Raw genomic sequence first — 17,372 nt, 5'->3', positions numbered from 1 at the left:
ATGTTATGTCTGTGGGGTGTGTTCATGAGGAGGTAATGTTTCAGATGGAAACTGTTAATGTTGCCCTGGATATAAGTGGTGAGTGTTGTATGTGCTGAAGTGATATAGTCCATGTATAAGAGTATGTGTTAGAGATCTGGGAAAAATTGGTAACTGGGAAGGTAAATGCTTCCCAGTTAACTGGGATTGTACTGTGCTTGGGTAAAGTATTTTGTTCAGATAGTTTTCACCCCTTAATTAAACAGAATGGTCCTTGTGGAGCCTTACTAAAGTAAGTCAGTGCATTTGTAGGTAGAAGAGTTAACCCCTGCATTATGAGAGATCTTTCTAAAATTGAATACAATAAACTGGAAGTAACGAATAAAATCATCTGCAGGTAGCAGGAACAGTGTGAACTGATTCATGACTGTAGTTAGGGGGTTAAATTAGCAGAATATTAATTACTGGACATGCTGGTCAAGTGGTTATAGCACGCCAGTTGGAGTGACAGTCTGTGTATGTGCACAGGCCTGATCCCCAAGAGGTGGCTAAAGTTTTATCAGCCATGTAATGTCATCAAGGGAAGTTGGCTGATCATATACCTGCAAAGTAAATACAAGCGTACCCCGGTTTAACGATGTAATTGGTTAGGTGAAACCCGCTCGTTTGGCAGGGTATCATATATCGGGGTACTTTTAACATGTAACGTAAAGGGAACCGTTTGCCAGCCTTGGATTTCCCCCCAAACCAAGTCCAAAACCCACCCCAAGTTTAAAGCCAATCTAAATGGCCTAACAGCTGGAAAAGAAGTTAACCTAACCCAAACACCTGTAAATAACTCACTAAAACCAACAAATATAATCTGAAAATTGTCAAATATGTCTGGAAAAAATCTTGCTTAGTAAACAGTACCCCAAGATAACAATGTTCACTCCACCTATGGCTAAAACATATTAATCTAAAAACTGTTTATAAATCAACCTAAACTCACAATGTTAGTCTAAAATATCATCAAAATCGGTAAAAAAAAATCAAAACCCATCATTAAACCAGGGTTTCGCCATTGTTAGGCGGGGTATGGTGGTATTTCTACCTCTGTCGTTAAGCCGGGGTATCACAGCTAGGAGTATCGTATATCGAGGTACTACTGTATACTGAAGTGTGGTAACCTAGCCTCAGGTCCCCACACCTTGAAGGGGGTAAGTGATTGGCAGTTACCATTTTTACATGGGAGGGCTCCTAAACCTCATGAAGGCATTTACCGTTTTTATATGGAAAGGCAGGTTTGACCCATGGAGCCTGTTACTAAGCCTGCGGCGTAAGGCTGTGTCACTGGGAACGCACTATGTGGAGGGCCGCTTGACCAAGTTGGAAGGGGAGATGCTGGATGATATGGTGGTGGAGGGAGTTTCACAGTCCAACTTTAAGAACCTGAGACATGCAGAGGTAAGAGAAAATGGTGCTGTGTATAGTATATAATTAAATTACTGTACTAAAAACAGGTCAGCCTTGCTATACGATTAACCATTATACAACTGTTCATGTAAATGATGATAACATTTTAGCACCTCTTTTGATATACAATTGGCATTCTCACTTTTGTGATTGCTGTGGTCCCCCTTGAAGCACTATTTTTCATAATAGGATTATCAGCTATGATCACTGCAATCCTTATACAGTAAACTCTCAGTTATCTGTTGTCACAGTATCTTGCCCAGTGCAATATCTGGTGCAGCCCTTGGCTCTGTTAAAGCAATATCTGGCATTTCTTATCCATAATCCGGCACTGAAACAGGACGCAACCGACAGTCCAATTCAGTATACCACCAAACCCTCATATTTCGACCAATCGTCATTCGACAATTCGCGGTTTCAGTGTTTATAAATCTATTCCCGTTTTCGTTGTTTGACATAGTTAACCCCTCCATTTCGATAATTCAAACCGCGCCCCGCCAGACAGACTGGCTGATCTGCCTCAGCCTCTGTCGCTCTGCCCTGCTGATTGGGTGCCTACGTCTGCATTTCTATTTTGCCGTGCGGAATACTACAGCACCACCATGTCTCCACCCAAGACCCCTGTTACTACCCCTGACAAGTGCAGTTATGTGCTCACCAACCTGGCATCAAAATTGGACATCATTCAGTGGCATGAAGCTGGTGTTAGCCTCAGCAAAATAGCAACTGATATGAAGACCCCCAGGTCAACAGTATCAATGATTTTGAAGTAAGAAGACAGTTATGATGTTGACAGTAACACCAAATTGTTAACAACGGCCTTTCCTTGCCTTAGTGGTTGAATATGCTGCTTTGCAAACACACACACACACACACACACACACACACACACACACACACACACACACACACACACACACACACACACACACACACACACACACACACACGTGCAAGTACACGCAAGTATAAGGCCTGGGATGGCCATTGTTAACGTTTTTGTTTTACTGTCAGTGTTATAGTGCACTAATTTCTTGCTGCAATGTGTCAATAGTTATACTGTATACATTACTTTTTATGTATTCTCGTGTTTTATGTTTGTGCATTAGTAGTGTGACTAGAAGTGTTAAGTATGAGGTCAGCTTGAGATGTAACCGCCAGGTAAGAATGATGGGTGGGGGGGTTGGTTAGGGGTATGGGGGAGGGTTGGGAGTACGGGTAGAGGTGGGTGGAGCTGATTTTGTCCCCTCCCTCCCCTTTTCCCTGGGTACATATGGGTAGGAAGAGAGCACCTCTGAGCAGAAATTAGTGATTTGAGTGTATGTGCACAGTGTATGGATTATTAAGAAAAACTATCAGTTCATGTCTCGTGTAACATTCTGGTACCTCAGATGATGGATACGTAAGTGTGTGTGTGACCTTCGTATATATAATTTGTGGTGTGTGTGTGTGTGTGTGTGTGTGAAAGAGAGTACAGTCTTCAGATGTAGTACTCTGTGTACTGTTTTTTTCATTATTGTGTTAGAAATAAAATAGATTAAAAATGTTCCCTCTGTTTCATAAATAAAAGATGTAAAATGATGTATATTGGTATTTTCTCCTTCTTCATTGAATATGTTTTGAATAATGAAGGTGGTCAAGAACCTAACCCCCCTATTTCTTAACATTCTTGTGGGAAAAATAGGTTCATTATTCGACCAGTTCGTCATTCAACCACTTTTTATGGATTGCATCCCTGTCAGATAGTGAGGGGGAGGTGTATCCAGTGCTGAGGGGGTCTCAACCGGCTTGGAAGCGGTACCCAACCAGCGCCAGGGGAAATCCCAAAACTTGGGAGCCAATGAAAATGTCCATTACGTGCCAGCCGATCAGAATCCCTGTCATAAAGACTTTGTAGTTAATTGTAGAGAAGTATATTTTAGACTTGTGGTCGAGCGGCTTTTATATCTTGTAGTAGTTTCCCCACCAGATGTCATGTAGTGACGGGAGAGGTAAAGAATAGTATGGGACTATTTTTATTTGTCTTGGAAATATTAAACAGGTATAATAGTATAAGTCCTGGGTAGCTACCTCCCTGTCTCGCTATCTCTCTCTCTCTCTCTCTGTTCTCAAGCTAATCTCCGTCTCGACCTCTCTCTAGGGTCGCTTGTCTCCTTCTAAACTCTCTTTCCTAAAATCTCGTGTAGTAGGGTGTGTGTGTCACGTATCTTCCTCATGGCAACAGAACTTTCTCACGAGAGGACTGCTGACAGCTAACTGAATCATCTCCTTACTGGCCGCTGTCTTCAGCTTTCCCCGTGTAAGCGTTTAGCGCTGCTCGCTCTCGCAAAACACAACACCTTCTCATCATTTGACTTCCTGCTTCTATCTGTCTCACTATCTATCTATATATCAATCTATTTATTATGTAGTCCTATATTTGCTCGGCAGCGCGAAAATGACGTACCATCGACATTTAATAGTTATAATATATTAATACATACTACATACACATTATAATGAACTTATAAGCTAATTAAGTGAAATACATAATATTGTAAAGTAACATAATTGTATGAATATTGTAGACATATATTATTCATAGTAAATAGTGATTATTCAGTAATATTACATTTTAAATAAGTTGAATACATATTGGAATAAATGCATTAAAGTAAATTATTTAACTGTAATACAGTATGTACTTGGGTTATTATAGTGAATTGCATACATGCAAGAATAAAAATAGTTTAAAATTAAGATTATTGTAAGAGTTACTAATATTTCATTTAAAGATAATGGTACTGGTCTGCCATATATGGGTCATTCTTCTTTGTGTTATTATTATTATTATTATTATTATTATTATTATTATTTTTTTTTTTTATATATATATAATTAATACTATATACAAAATATATACACTTCATTCAGGGTGGTTAACTGTGATGTTAACTCTCCCCCCACTAAACAATGACTCCAAATTAGCAATTCTTGCATGCATTCTGTGCATGGCCAACAGCAATACTGCAACCACAATGCAGATAATTATGAAGACAGAAGGTGCTTGGCTATACACATAATATGGGTTGAACATACTCAAACTCAAATCTTCCCAGGGCTTCATTGTTTCATTGATCAGCTGCATAGTTTCAAACTTAGGTGAAGTCAGCTTAATACTTGTGCTCATGTTTAAGTCCATATCAGGCAGTGGGTGGAAATGTTTGTGTGTATGATTGAGGATGGCGTAGTGATTGATGGTGGAAAAGTAGACATGGATGGTGTAAATACCGCACAGTAGTCTGGTGCTATGTATAATCCTGAGGCTGATGTATGAGATGGTGGTATATCTGGACAGACTATGTAAACTGATGTGTTATGAGGGAAATAAAAAAACTGCGAGTGTCCAATGCGTTGATGGTGTACAAGTTTATCTGGAGCAAAAGTGAAGTTGCAATGATGATGAATATTGTTATTGCTGATGATAGCCATTTCACAAGGGACCGTATCAGTAGGCTGAAACGTGAAAATGTACGCAGGACAAAGATGAACAGCATGTAAGGATGTGCGGCACTTTCGCTCAATCGTTGACTCACTTGCGAAAGTGACAGTGTCTCGCCTCTTGGAGACCATGATGAGTTCGGTGTCTGTGTTGATGTTGATGATGACTAAAGTGTTGTTGTTTCTATAGGGGAAGGGGTGTATTTGGTATACTGTGAACAGGTCTTCCGTGATGAATGGTACATGAACTATCACTGATGTTGGTGTTAGTGTTGCTTCCAAGTACGGGTAATATTGCATAAATTCCCTACTGCGGAACAATGGCTTCAATTTATGTGTATGTATGCCTTGACTAACTATCTGACGTAGCTCATGAACTGGGAAGTAAGTCATTTGTGATCTTGCCATCACCAGCATTCGAAATTCCTTGCATAAGTGCCCTGAAATGATCTCTAGTGTTCTCTAATTGTAGTAGAATCGTGTCAATATGTTCTGTGATGATGGAGAAGTGCTGGAAAAGGGTAACGTTACCCTCCAAGTTATTTATTTTATCTATACTCTCGAGAGCTACGTTTTCTGCTTGTTTCAGATTTTTCACAATTGTTTTCATTGCTGAGTTCTGTCCTGTGATGAATTTATCTTGGTATGTTAGTACCTGAGCTATCTTATTAAATTTTTTGTTTATTTCTTTAAGGTCATCCTCTGTAGCCAATCCAAAGATGTTCCCAAGAATTGCGCCGCCCAGATCGAACAAACCGCGCTTTTGGCGAGTACGTGTGATGTTGTTCCTGTCGCTCAGCACTTCTGTTCCAGAAGATGGGAGATCTTGGATCATGACGAGCATAGTTGACTTCGCCTGTTCTAGTTTCCATTTCGCTAACTTCACCATTTCATCCACTTCCTTGGTGATATGTGATTGTGAAACATAATTCCCTATCTTGAAGTCCAGAGTTCGCATCGGCGTCGCAAGTCTTTCTATATAAGTAGGTAAGTCATACAAGTAATCTAGACTTATTTCAGTACTCATGACATCCTTGACGATTGTAGTCGTGGCCGTTGGAGCTATGAGGCATCCTTGTCGTACTATATGCTTGGGGTCTAGGTGCGTATATACTCTTACTATGTATAGGAGAATCCATAGCATAAGTCCCTTCATCGTAACCTACCGAAAAAAAAATCTATTAATTTCCTATAAAGCTGTGGTCGATGATAGTGATGATGTGCGTTACGGTTGGCTGTTATTTCATTTATAGAAGGAGTTTAAATCGATATTTAATTCTCGTAAATGATGTACTGTAGATTTCATTGGAATAGTTGCACCTATGTTCGATTGTTTGGTATATGACCTTAATTTCTTTTTGTAATCATTGTTGTGTTCTTGCTTGGTTTCTTGAGGAGTACGTTCACCTGTTCGGTTGTATCCGAGGCTGAATAATTATGTGATAATTCCCTTGAAACTCGTTTTAAATGGTCAATATGAACTTGTTTTCCTCGCCACTTGAAAGTGACTTAATTAAAACTTTGTTTGCCTTTATGTTAATTACTCTGTATGGGCCCTCAAATTTAGGGGATAATTTATTGTCTCTCGTATGAATGACTCCGTAAACAATGTCTCCTAAGCTGATAGGTGAATCTTTTTGCCTTTTTGTTAAATGCCTCCGACATTTCTTCCTTGGACATCGTTAATTGTTTTTGCACTCTTTTGTGTATGTCCTGGAATTCACGTAAACGGAGTTTAGAGTAATCATCGTAATTGTATATAGGCATGCTGTCACCTTCTAGGAGCTCATATGGTAATTTTTTATCCGTGCCATATATAATGAAATGTGGTGTGTCACCAATGGATTTATTTATAGACCCATTAATGGAGGCCTCTACTCTGGGAATCCAATCATCCCAGCTTGCATAATTTTCACTGAGAATGTGTCGTAGCACATCTAATACCTTTTATTTTGTCTCTCTACCAACCCATTCGATGCTGGGTGATAGGCCAAAACGTTAACCTTTTTAATGTTGTATTGTTTACATATTTCTTGTAAGATCTCAGAATTAAATTCTCCTCCATTATCACTTATTAATACCTTTGGGGTAGTAAAGCGACATATTACATTATCTGTTATTGCCTTTGCTACTGTCTCTGCTGTCTTATCTTTAATTGGAGCTAAAATGACATAACGGGAAAAATGATCCGTTGCTACGAATAAGTATAGGTTATTATTGTATGATAATGGCAGCTTGAGTAAATCAACAGCGACAACGTCCCATGGTTGATGTGGTACTGGGTAATTACCCATCGGTGCAGGTGTGATTGGGTATCCTTTGTGTTTCGCACATGATTCGCATCTGTCTATATGATTGTGTATATCTCTTCGTAATGAAGGCCAGTAATATAATAGCTGGGCTTGGTTGAATGTCTTATCCTTTCCAGGGTGTCCTGCATGTGGGCTGTCGTGTATCATTCGTAATACTTGGGGTATCATGTCATTAGGTACTACCAACTGGTTAGTATTTCTTTGGCGTTTTGGTTGTTTAGAGTTAATTTTGTATAATGTATTATTGACCATTGTGAATTGTTCAAGTGGGACATGCAGTTTGGGTAATTGTATGTCATCTCCACTTTCTAACTTGTATATTACTTTTGACCATACTGGGTCAAGTCTTTGTGCCTTTGCGATATCCTCGTGGTTTGGGATATTTCCTTTGAGATCTAACGCCGCAACCTGAATTGTGTTCGGGTTCCTAGATAATGCGTCAGCTACTATATTCATTTTACCTTGTATATAATGTATTTGTACACTGTAGTTTTCAACTGTACATTTCCATCTTGCTCTCCTCCCAGAAAGGAGTTTTTCTTTAAACATACCCACCAGTGGTTTATGGTCGGTGAATAAGTGGATTTCGTAACCATATACCAAATCTCGAAACTTTTGTAATGCAAAAATCACTGCAAGTGCCTCTAAGTCTGTAGTGCTATAATTTTTCTCCGCACCTCTTGTTTGTCTGCTGGCAAATGCAATTGGTTGATTCTTTCCTCTTTATCTTCCTGCATCAGTACAGCCCCTAATCCTTTAACTGATGCGTCTGTACAAATAAGAAATGATTTCGTGTAATCTGGATATGCTAAACAAGGTGCATTCGTTAGTTTAATTTTTAGATTGTTAAATGCCCTTTTTTGTTCTTCTTCCCATTGGAATACAGCATCTTTTTGAGTAGTTGGAATAGAGGGAAGGCTATATGAGAGAACTGTGGTACGAAGGACCTATAGTACCCAGCCAGACCTAAAAATTGTCTAACTTCGTCAGTCGTAGTGGGTTCAGGAAAATCTCTCACTGCCTGTATTTTGTCATCAGTGGTGTGAATACCATCAGAGCTTAATTTGTGGCCTAAGAAATTTATTTCCTTAAAGCAAAATTTGCATTTAGAAAGTTTAATTTTTAATCCAGCATCACTAAGCTTTTGTAAGAGTAAGTCTAATTTCCTGAGATGATCCTTAATATTCTTCGTTGCGATAATAATATCGTCAAGATAAACAAATATTCCTTGTCCTAAAATTCCGGACAATACGTAATTCATAAGACGCTGGAACGTACCAGGGGCTGTCCTCAGTCCCATTGGCATTCTTGTATATTGATAATGGCCTCTGTTTGTTGAAAAGGCAGTGTATTTACGTGACTCCTGAGATACCGAATCTGATAGTATCCGTTTAGGAGATCGATGGTCGAGAATATATTATTCTCAGGACCAATATTCTGTAGAACATCACTTAGCAATGGCATGGGAAATCTGTCTGGGATGGTGTGATTATTCAGTTTACGGTAATCTACTACCGCACGCATTTCTCCATTTCTCTTGGGCACAAAGAAAAGGGAGCGTTCACGGAGAAACTGAAGGCTCAATAATTCCAAGCTTTAACATTTCATCGACATACTGATTTGCAAGTGTACGTTGGGAGTGTGGTATGCGATAAGCTGGTACGAAAATTGGTGGTGTTTCTGGGTGCACATTAATCATGTGATTAATCAAGTTAGTACACCCTAATCGTTCTCCGGGCAAGGCTACGGTGTCCCTGTGTGTTTCCAGCAGGGTTAACAAATCATTTTCTTCGTCAAATTCACCTGAGTGAATTAAATTCTCTTTATTCTTTCTCTATCCGTAGATTTTATCTCACTTGTTACTCCACCAATATTTATTTCCTTCACAGGGGCTAAACATTTTTCAATATTAACTATGCAAGTTCCCTTCTTCAACTGAACTTCCCCATTCATGTGATTAATAATGAATATCTGAGTTAGCCCTTCGTACGTTCGTATGACATAATGCGTTTTCTAATGACAATCCTTTTACTTTACATAATTCTTCTAAGACAAGAACAGTACTATTCCGTAATTTGCTCTTTATGGTAACCTTCATGTATGAATTAGGTGGTATAACCAAATCATTAGTGAGATGGGCTGGAAAAATTGATAAATCAGTACTGTTATCTGAGTCACTAATTCTGGAGGATGGGGTTGCTGGTGTAAGTGGATCTATACACTCATCTGTTTGTGTATGTTTGTTAAAGCCTTTAATATTACTAATTCTTTTTGGCTCTCTTCTACCAATCGGTGAGGGCTCTGAAAGTATTTCCTCTATAAATTCATTATCAAAGTCTATTCCATTCATTTGTGGGAGTATAGTTATGTTCTCAGTTCTCATGGATCTTAAGCCCAGTAACATATGAGCTTTAATTGCTAAGTTTTCAACGATATAGAACAATGCAGAGAATGGTCTTGTAGTTTCTGTGAAACTGAGATTTAATCTTATCATACCTTTTACTGTAATCTCTTGACCATCTACTGTGTTTAATTCTAAATCAGCTTCATCCAGAAAAGTTACTTTCTTTTTATTTTTAAGAATTCTATTTAGTTCTTCATGTGTTATTAAGTTCACTGGAGAGCCTGTATCTAAAAATAAGGAAACGTTTTGATCCTCACATACAGCTGGTATCAAGATACACTCATTTCCCAACATGCCTCCTATGTGAAGTTTAACCTTGTTCTTTTTTATGTTTGTTCGTTTTTGTCATGACTTGGTCTTCCCCGATTTGAACATAGACACAATTTTTCTACTGTTTTGCAATCACTAGTCCAGTGCCCTTGGTATCTATGATGCCTACAGTAAGGACCAAACCCTTGTGTCTTTTGATTATCCTCTTTTGCCTTGATAAAGCATTCATACCTTGTGTGTCCTGGTTTTGCACAGTAATGACACAGAATGGACCTATCCCTTGACTGTGACCTACGAGGTGATTTCCCATAAAAAGTGTTGTTTATAGCGCGAGACCTGCTCGGGCTGCGCGAAACTTATGAAACTGCCTGTAGGAAGGCGTGTGGGAACGAGGGTCTAGGCGTCTTTGTCTGTTTGGACTGCCTCATTTCAGGTCGCGATCGATTTTGTTCTCTGTTTGGGGTCGGTGTTGATGTTTTCACAGCTGATACTGTCTCAGGTACCCTGATTCTACCAGAATGTGCATGTGTGTCGACCACACCTGCTTTACTGCACTGCATCTCTACCTCGTTCATTAAGTCTAGTAAGCACATTCCAGGGATGTACGCGATTGTTTTGGCGATCTTAAGGGTTCTATCAGGTAATTTACACAAGGCAGCTACATAACCAATGATGTCCACGACGAGGTCTGGGGACATCTTTCCATCATCTGTTATCCACTTAGAATTCTCCAGAGTAGCTAATAGGGTTCTCTTGATTGTGGAGACATCAGCAGTTATTTCACTGAGCACATGGTTTGTAGTGTGCTCCCTTACAAGATCTACAATTTTATGTAATTCTGGAATTATACCTGGCAAGAAGTTCATACCTCCAGAAAATTTCTTCAGAAATTCAGTTTTAAATTCATCATATGTCCTAGCACGATGTAGCTTATCGGAGCGCAATAAATTGCTTGCTGGACATCTTTCCTGGCTTATGCAAGATGAAAAAATAGCAATTTTCTCTTGTTCATCTAGTATGTGGCGCTTGATGAACATTTGTTCGCACTGACTGATTAATGAAATGACATCAATGCGATCCTTGTCTGTGCCAGAGAATTTTGGGGCAGTCTTATCCTCGTGATACACAAAAACGTGAGGTGTGGTTTTTAGATCAGCAGTATTTGTTTCTTGATTCATCTTTAATGATTGCCCTGTTAATTCAACTTGTACGAGTTTATCGTTATGTGAGGGAATGGTAGAATATGTATGACCGGACCGGTGAACCCTGTTAAGTATATTGGCATACGTATTTAAGGCAGCTGCGAAGTCGATACTCTCAACATCTGAAGGGGTTTCCCACTCATCATCCGAAACTCCCGTATTTGTTTCCTTATCTATAACGTGTGGTGTGGGTTGTACAATGGGTGGGCTGTCTCTTAATTGTGAGTCTGATGTTGTGGCAATTTGTGTGTCATCTGGTATTAACGTGGGTGGTTGCGAAAATATTCCTGTCATTAAGATATGATGTTATGAAATACGCCTCTTGTTTATTTATGTCCTAGCAAACTAGATGATTAAATAAGTTGAATATAGCTAATTTTAGCACTGAGAAGAAATGAGCAAGTATAATTTTACCCACTTGATACAGATCGTAGAGGTGTGTCGATACAAAAGTCGATCTCGGAAGAAAATACAGGTTTGATTGAAGATCTCTTGATAATTCTAGTGGTGTGTTGATGGACGATATTACTCAGGAAACTCCATGGCCTGGTATTTGTAGTGGTTAACGGCTGTCCCAGGCAAACCTCAACATAGAACGTCGAATTTCCAACTTAACTGTGAAAATAAGTGAATATGAGTAGGAGCTATGTGAATAATGAGTAATGAGTAGTGGGTGAGAAGTGCCTGGTGTCCGTCACACGTTGCTTGGCATGGCAGACTCGCGTTGTGATGTCATCTCAGCACATGGTGACGTCGGCTTCCCACACTGGTAGCTGTGGTGAGTGAATGAGTAGCGATGAGTAACTTGAGTGAAGACGAGTGAGTAAGATGAGTTGTAAATCGTGTCTCACTCTTCGTTTGTTTGTTCCCTTTATTCTATGTGGAAGTTTTCTCTGTCCTTTTCTCTAGTGATTTATTCGTTGTGGGATGAAGACTGCCGCTACTTGTAGGTGCGTGTAGAAGATTATATAGACGACGTAGAGTTGTTAATTGTAGTTGATTGTAGATGGCTGTAGTTGATTGTAGATCTGAGGCTAACCTTGTAGTCTCGGTTGCTTTTGTAGAAATTTGCTTTTAATTCGGAGACGATGTCCGCAGATTTGCTGGTTTGTCGTTAAGCTACTTGCAAGGCGTCGAGTGATCTCTTGACCTCTGCATCAGCGTAATGATCTGGGAGACGGAGGGGGCAGGAGCTGATATTGTTGGTTGTTGTCAATCTTGATATTTTGTAGGAATTTAATGTTGATTCGTAGACGAGGTTCGTATACGTTCGCTGCTACCAAATGTCATAAAGACTTTGTAGTTAATTGTAGAGAAGTATATTTTAGACTTGTGGTCGAGCGGCTTTTATATCTTGTAGTAGTTTCCCCACCAGATGTCATGTAGTGACGGGAGAGGTAAAGAATAGTATGGGACTATTTTTATTTGTCTTGGAAATATTAAACAGGTATAATAGTATAAGTCCTGGGTAGCTACCTCCCTGTCTCGCTATCTCTCTCTCTCTCTCTCTGTTCTCAAGCTAATCTCCGTCTCGACCTCTCTCTAGGGTCGCTTGTCTCCTTCTAAACTCTCTTTCCTAAAATCTCGTGTAGTAGGGTGTGTGTGTCACGTATCTTCCTCATGGCAACAGAACTTTCTCACGAGAGGACTGCTGACAGCTAACTGAATCATCTCCTTACTGGCCGCTGTCGTCAGCTTTCCCCCGTGTAAGCGTTTAGCGCTGCTCGCTTCTCGCAAACACAACACCTTCTCATCATTTGACTTCCTGCTTCTATCTGTCTCTCTATCTATCTATTTATCTATCTATTTATTATGTAGTCCTATATCCCCCTCACTAGGCGTGCTGAGAATCATTGCGAGCTCTCATTCTCATCTGTGGATCCCGTAGAGTCAGGATGTATCAAGACTTATCTGTGTGCTCTCCTCGTCCAACCACGCAGTCACAAAACCGTAGACAATTTTTGGCGTCCTGCAGTCGAGGTAGTGTACTGTAAAGTATTGTATTTCAAAGGTAGTGGCTTGTCAGTGATTATATCCTAGCATTCTTTTGTTTATTGTAAAATTATTGTTTACAGTACTGTACTGTTTACAAGTGTTAGTGCCAATCCCTAGTGCTAATTCCCCTACCCCCCTAGTGCTAGCGCTTCCGACATGCCTGTGCACGTGTTGCGAGTCATGGCTGAGTTTGTGGCTTTTGTGGTGGTGCCCTGGCTGCTGCAGGTCCTGCTTGCCTTGTGTTTTGTCCTGGCCCTTGTTTTGATGGTGCCTCTGCCACCACCTAAGGGGCATCGTATCATTTTCTCCATGGAGAAGAAGATGGAGATATTTGAGAAGATATGATCAAGGCTGGACCATTGCAAGGCTCATGGAAACTGCAAGATGCCCTAGACCATGGTATAGGATTTGTGGATGAACAAACAGTCCATTAAGATGTTCTTTCAGGGTGATCATGGTGAGACTGTGCGATGGCACAAGCACAAGATGATGGCCAAGTCACGCTTTTGTGAATTTGACCAGGTCTGCTTGAAGTGGTTTTGACAGCAGCATGACAATGGCATGATTGTGTGTGCCGTCAAGCTGAAGGTTGCAGCCATGAAGTTCGCTGAGCAGTTGGAGATTGCGGATTTCAAGGCATCTGAAGGTTGGCTTACTTGGTTCAGATTTCGACATGGGCTGTCTAACAAGATGACCTGTGGCTAAGCATTGGATGCTGACACTGAAGGAATTGATGAGTTTCGCACCAAGCTTAAACTCCTGATTGATGAAGATGGATTATGTCTCAGTCAGGTTTATAATGCTGATGAAACTGGTCTGTTCTGCAGGTCAGTGCTGACTAATACCTTGGTTGACAAGGAGCAGAAGTCGATACCTGGCTGTAAGGCAAGCAAACAGTGCATCTCTGTTTTGTGTTGTGCCAGTGCAAGAGACTTCCATCATCTGAAACTTGTTGTAATGGGACATGCCAAACAGCCATATTGTCTCCAGGGGTTAATGGATTATCTCCAAGTGATTTATTTCAACTCTTTGAAGGCTTGGTTTACAGCCAAGATCTTCAAAGATTTGTTTTGCAATCATGCTGTGAAGGAGATTATATGTTATTAAATGGAGAGTCTTGGCCATGCCCACGACCAAGTGAAGGCTCTGCCGCTCCTGAACAGTGCTCCTGCTCATCCTTCTGAGACAGAATTGGTTGGAGATGGAGGTTATCTTAAGAATTGGTTGGAGATGGAGGTTATCTTAAGAATTGGTTGGAGATGGAGGTTATATTAAGAATTGGTTGGAGATGGAGGTTATATTAAGAATTGGTTGGAGATGGAGGTTATATTAAGGTTATATTTTTTTCCCTCCAAATTCGACCTCAGTCTTGCAACCTGTGGACCAAGGTATTATTGTGGTAACGAAATGGCTGTACTGGAAGTGGTTTATGGAAGATGTGATGGTTGTGTGTGAGGAGGAGGAGGAGGCAGCCCAAGACGTGGACAATAAGAGGAGAGGACCTTGTCCAACCTCAAACGATATTGCCTAAAGTCTGCAGTCTGCAGCTGGGCTCAGGCTTGAAGGGAACCCTCTGCACTCACGCACTTGAGCCTGGTTGGAACAAGTTCCTGAAGAGTGAGGTGGCCATTGCTGACCTTACCAGCTTCGAAGCTCAGGACTTCATCTGGCATAGGGAAGCAGGTAACTTAGAACTCGATCCACGATTGGCTGGAAGTGGACAAGGGAGACACCGGGTACCAGACTCTGTCCAACAGGGAAATTGTGGAGTCCTTGTCTTCAGGGGGCACAGAGCTTGAGGTGGAGGAGGAAGAGGAGGACAATGATGATGATGTAGTGGCAGAAATCCCGAGGCTCCAGCAGGTCTGTGATGCAGTGGACGTCCTTCTTGACTACTGCGAGCATCCTAATTGGCAGCCCATCTTTGCTGATATCATGGCCACTCACCTGCAACAGGGTCGTGAGAATGTGATAAAGCTGCAGTCGGGAAGGACACCCAGGCAGTCCTCCATCAGGTCCTTTTTCTGCCTCGTGACATCTACCACTCCATAGGCTCTGCCCTCATCCTCTGTCACCCCAGCCTCCTACTTCCTCACATTTCTGTTGTTTACCTTAGCCAGGCACCACCACAGCCACTTCTTCTTCATCTCAGCCATGCACCTCGACCATGGCACCACCGTCTGAGGGCTCCCCCCAGTCTGAGGCCTCACTGGACATCCACCTGACTCCTTTTGCCACACCATCTCCACTACCTACTCCAGCACCTTTGGCAGAGATCTAGTCAGAGGTGGTGGACCTGGGGTATTCTCTGGGGGAGACATTTGTCACCAGACCACGTGGGATTATATGTACTGTACAGTACAGTACAATACTGTACTGCATGGTGTACAACTCTTCTCTCCATTGATGTCAACAGTTGGTGAGTAGACTACATAAAAGAGTACACTATGTACAGTGATGTACTTGTATTACATTTCTGTATCATTACTGTACTGTATTGTTTTCATATGCTTACTTTTCATATTTTACCCATGGTAAAGTTTAGCATAGAGAGTCAAGATGGATGGATTCACAATTTCTGATGAAAAGTCAAATGTTGTGCCGGATATACAATATCTGGTGTTTTGCTTCAGTTGGTGTAGGGCTTGGCTGATTTACAACAGATAAGTGAGAGTTACTATAGCCAATAAAGAATGGATTGTAATGGTTGGTGATGGTGTTGATCATCCACTCACATGATGTAGTGCTGTCTACTTCTTCTTTTGCCTTTTGTCTTTCTATTTCTGTGTGTGTCCTCCTCTCTTCTTCTCCCTTTCCATCCTGTCACTTTTTATTCCTCTTCATTCCATTTCAGGTGGCACTACACTTAGTGACAAGTCTAATGGTTTCCTGTAACCCAGAAAACAATTTACAATGATGGGTGGTGACCATATAATCAGATCAAGGGATGAAGTGGATCCTTCACTGGTGCCCTGTTGACTGGTTGGTGATGCAGATGTGGCATCCACTCAGGAACCAAAACTCCACACTTTTTCCCATGCCTCGTTCTGGCAAGGCAGTCAACCGCAAGGGAACATTGATTCTCTGTATGGGATGGCTGTGGAGGGGCAGTTGCTTGCCTGCAGTTGATGCATCTGCGCAGCTAGACAGACTAGGGTTGGTCGGCAACAACAGTGGATTGTCATCTGATTGGTTTCCCATGAAAGTAACCCAAACATATGGCAAGGTTGACCTCTAATTATAGTTGAGCTTGACGGTGTGTACAGTCCTCCAGTTTTTTTGACAACAGTCTCTGAAGCATGTGATGATGGTAGAAGGTGTCTGATCTTTCATGTATCATTGTGAACTAAACTGTGGAATGTTAATGGCAGGCTGATAGTATCTAATGCTTATAGGCGTTAAGTAAATGATATTCAGAAATTTGGGTCTGCTGACACCTTTGCATCCCCATTTTTATTAGTATACTTGTAAGCTTTCATTGTAAAGTGTCATTTATTCTTATTACTATTTTTTTTTTAAGTCTGGAGTAAAAACCAGATTTTTTTTTTTTTTTTATTGACCTCTTAAGACCACATTTTTCTGAGGCTATGTTCCACCCCAGCTGCAATTCGGGTTCGATTTTTCAACTTTTACCAAGGTAAATTTTTTGTTACAGATATGAGGCGCTTGAATTTACACACCTGGAGAGAATGGAGAATGAAAGACTGACTAAGAGGGTGTATGTAGGTGAGGTGGAGGGAGGGAGAGGGAGGGATAGACTGAGGATGAGGTGGAGGGATGGAGTTGAGAGGTATATGAGGGAGGGGGGAGTGAGTTGGGGGGAGGGTAGTCAAATGGTGGGTGACAGAGCGACTTGGAGGCGTTTTGTCTGCGGCCACCCTTTGCAGGATTAGGGCATTGGGCTATAGATAGATAGATAGAAAATGCCGATCTCAGTCTCCTAGGCCTAATGGTTACCACAAAATTCCCCATCAAAGAGTATGAAGTCCCCTCTTGTGGTAAGAGAAAACTGGAAAATATCGGCGGAAACCTAATTTTCGTTAGAGAATCTTACCAAAATTAGCGAAATCAATGTAAAATATGTTCCTGTTGGTGAAACTAGGTGTAGGAGTCAGCATACATTTAAAAAAAAAAAAAAAGTAAAAAAACAAATTTTCACTAAAGATCCTTACCAAAATTTGTGATATCAGTGTAAGATATGTTTCTATTCATGAAACTTGGTGCAGGATCCAGCATGAGTATAAAAAATAAAAAAAATAAAAAATAAATTTTCCA

General features: G+C 40.8%; 1 protein-coding gene across 1 annotated transcript in view; it reads left to right on the top strand.

Moving 5' to 3' along the window:
• LOC145394179 (FAD-dependent oxidoreductase domain-containing protein 1) overlaps positions 1 to 17,372 on the top strand; it is a 129,493-nt gene that overhangs the window by 61,779 nt on the left and 50,342 nt on the right. The window contains exon 4 of the mRNA XM_080268162.1: positions 1,263 to 1,425. Coding sequence (XP_080124288.1) covers positions 1,263 to 1,425 — 163 coding nt within the window. The remainder of the gene's footprint in view (positions 1 to 1,262; positions 1,426 to 17,372) is intronic.

Source organism: Coenobita brevimanus, chromosome 26 (assembly GCF_032717465.1).
Source record: "Coenobita brevimanus isolate Jiangsu-jjx chromosome 26, ASM3271746v2, whole genome shotgun sequence".
NCBI lineage: Eukaryota > Metazoa > Arthropoda > Malacostraca > Decapoda > Coenobitidae > Coenobita > Coenobita brevimanus.
Note: the sequence above shows the minus strand (reverse complement) of the source record. Positions and strands in the feature narration are given on the sequence as shown.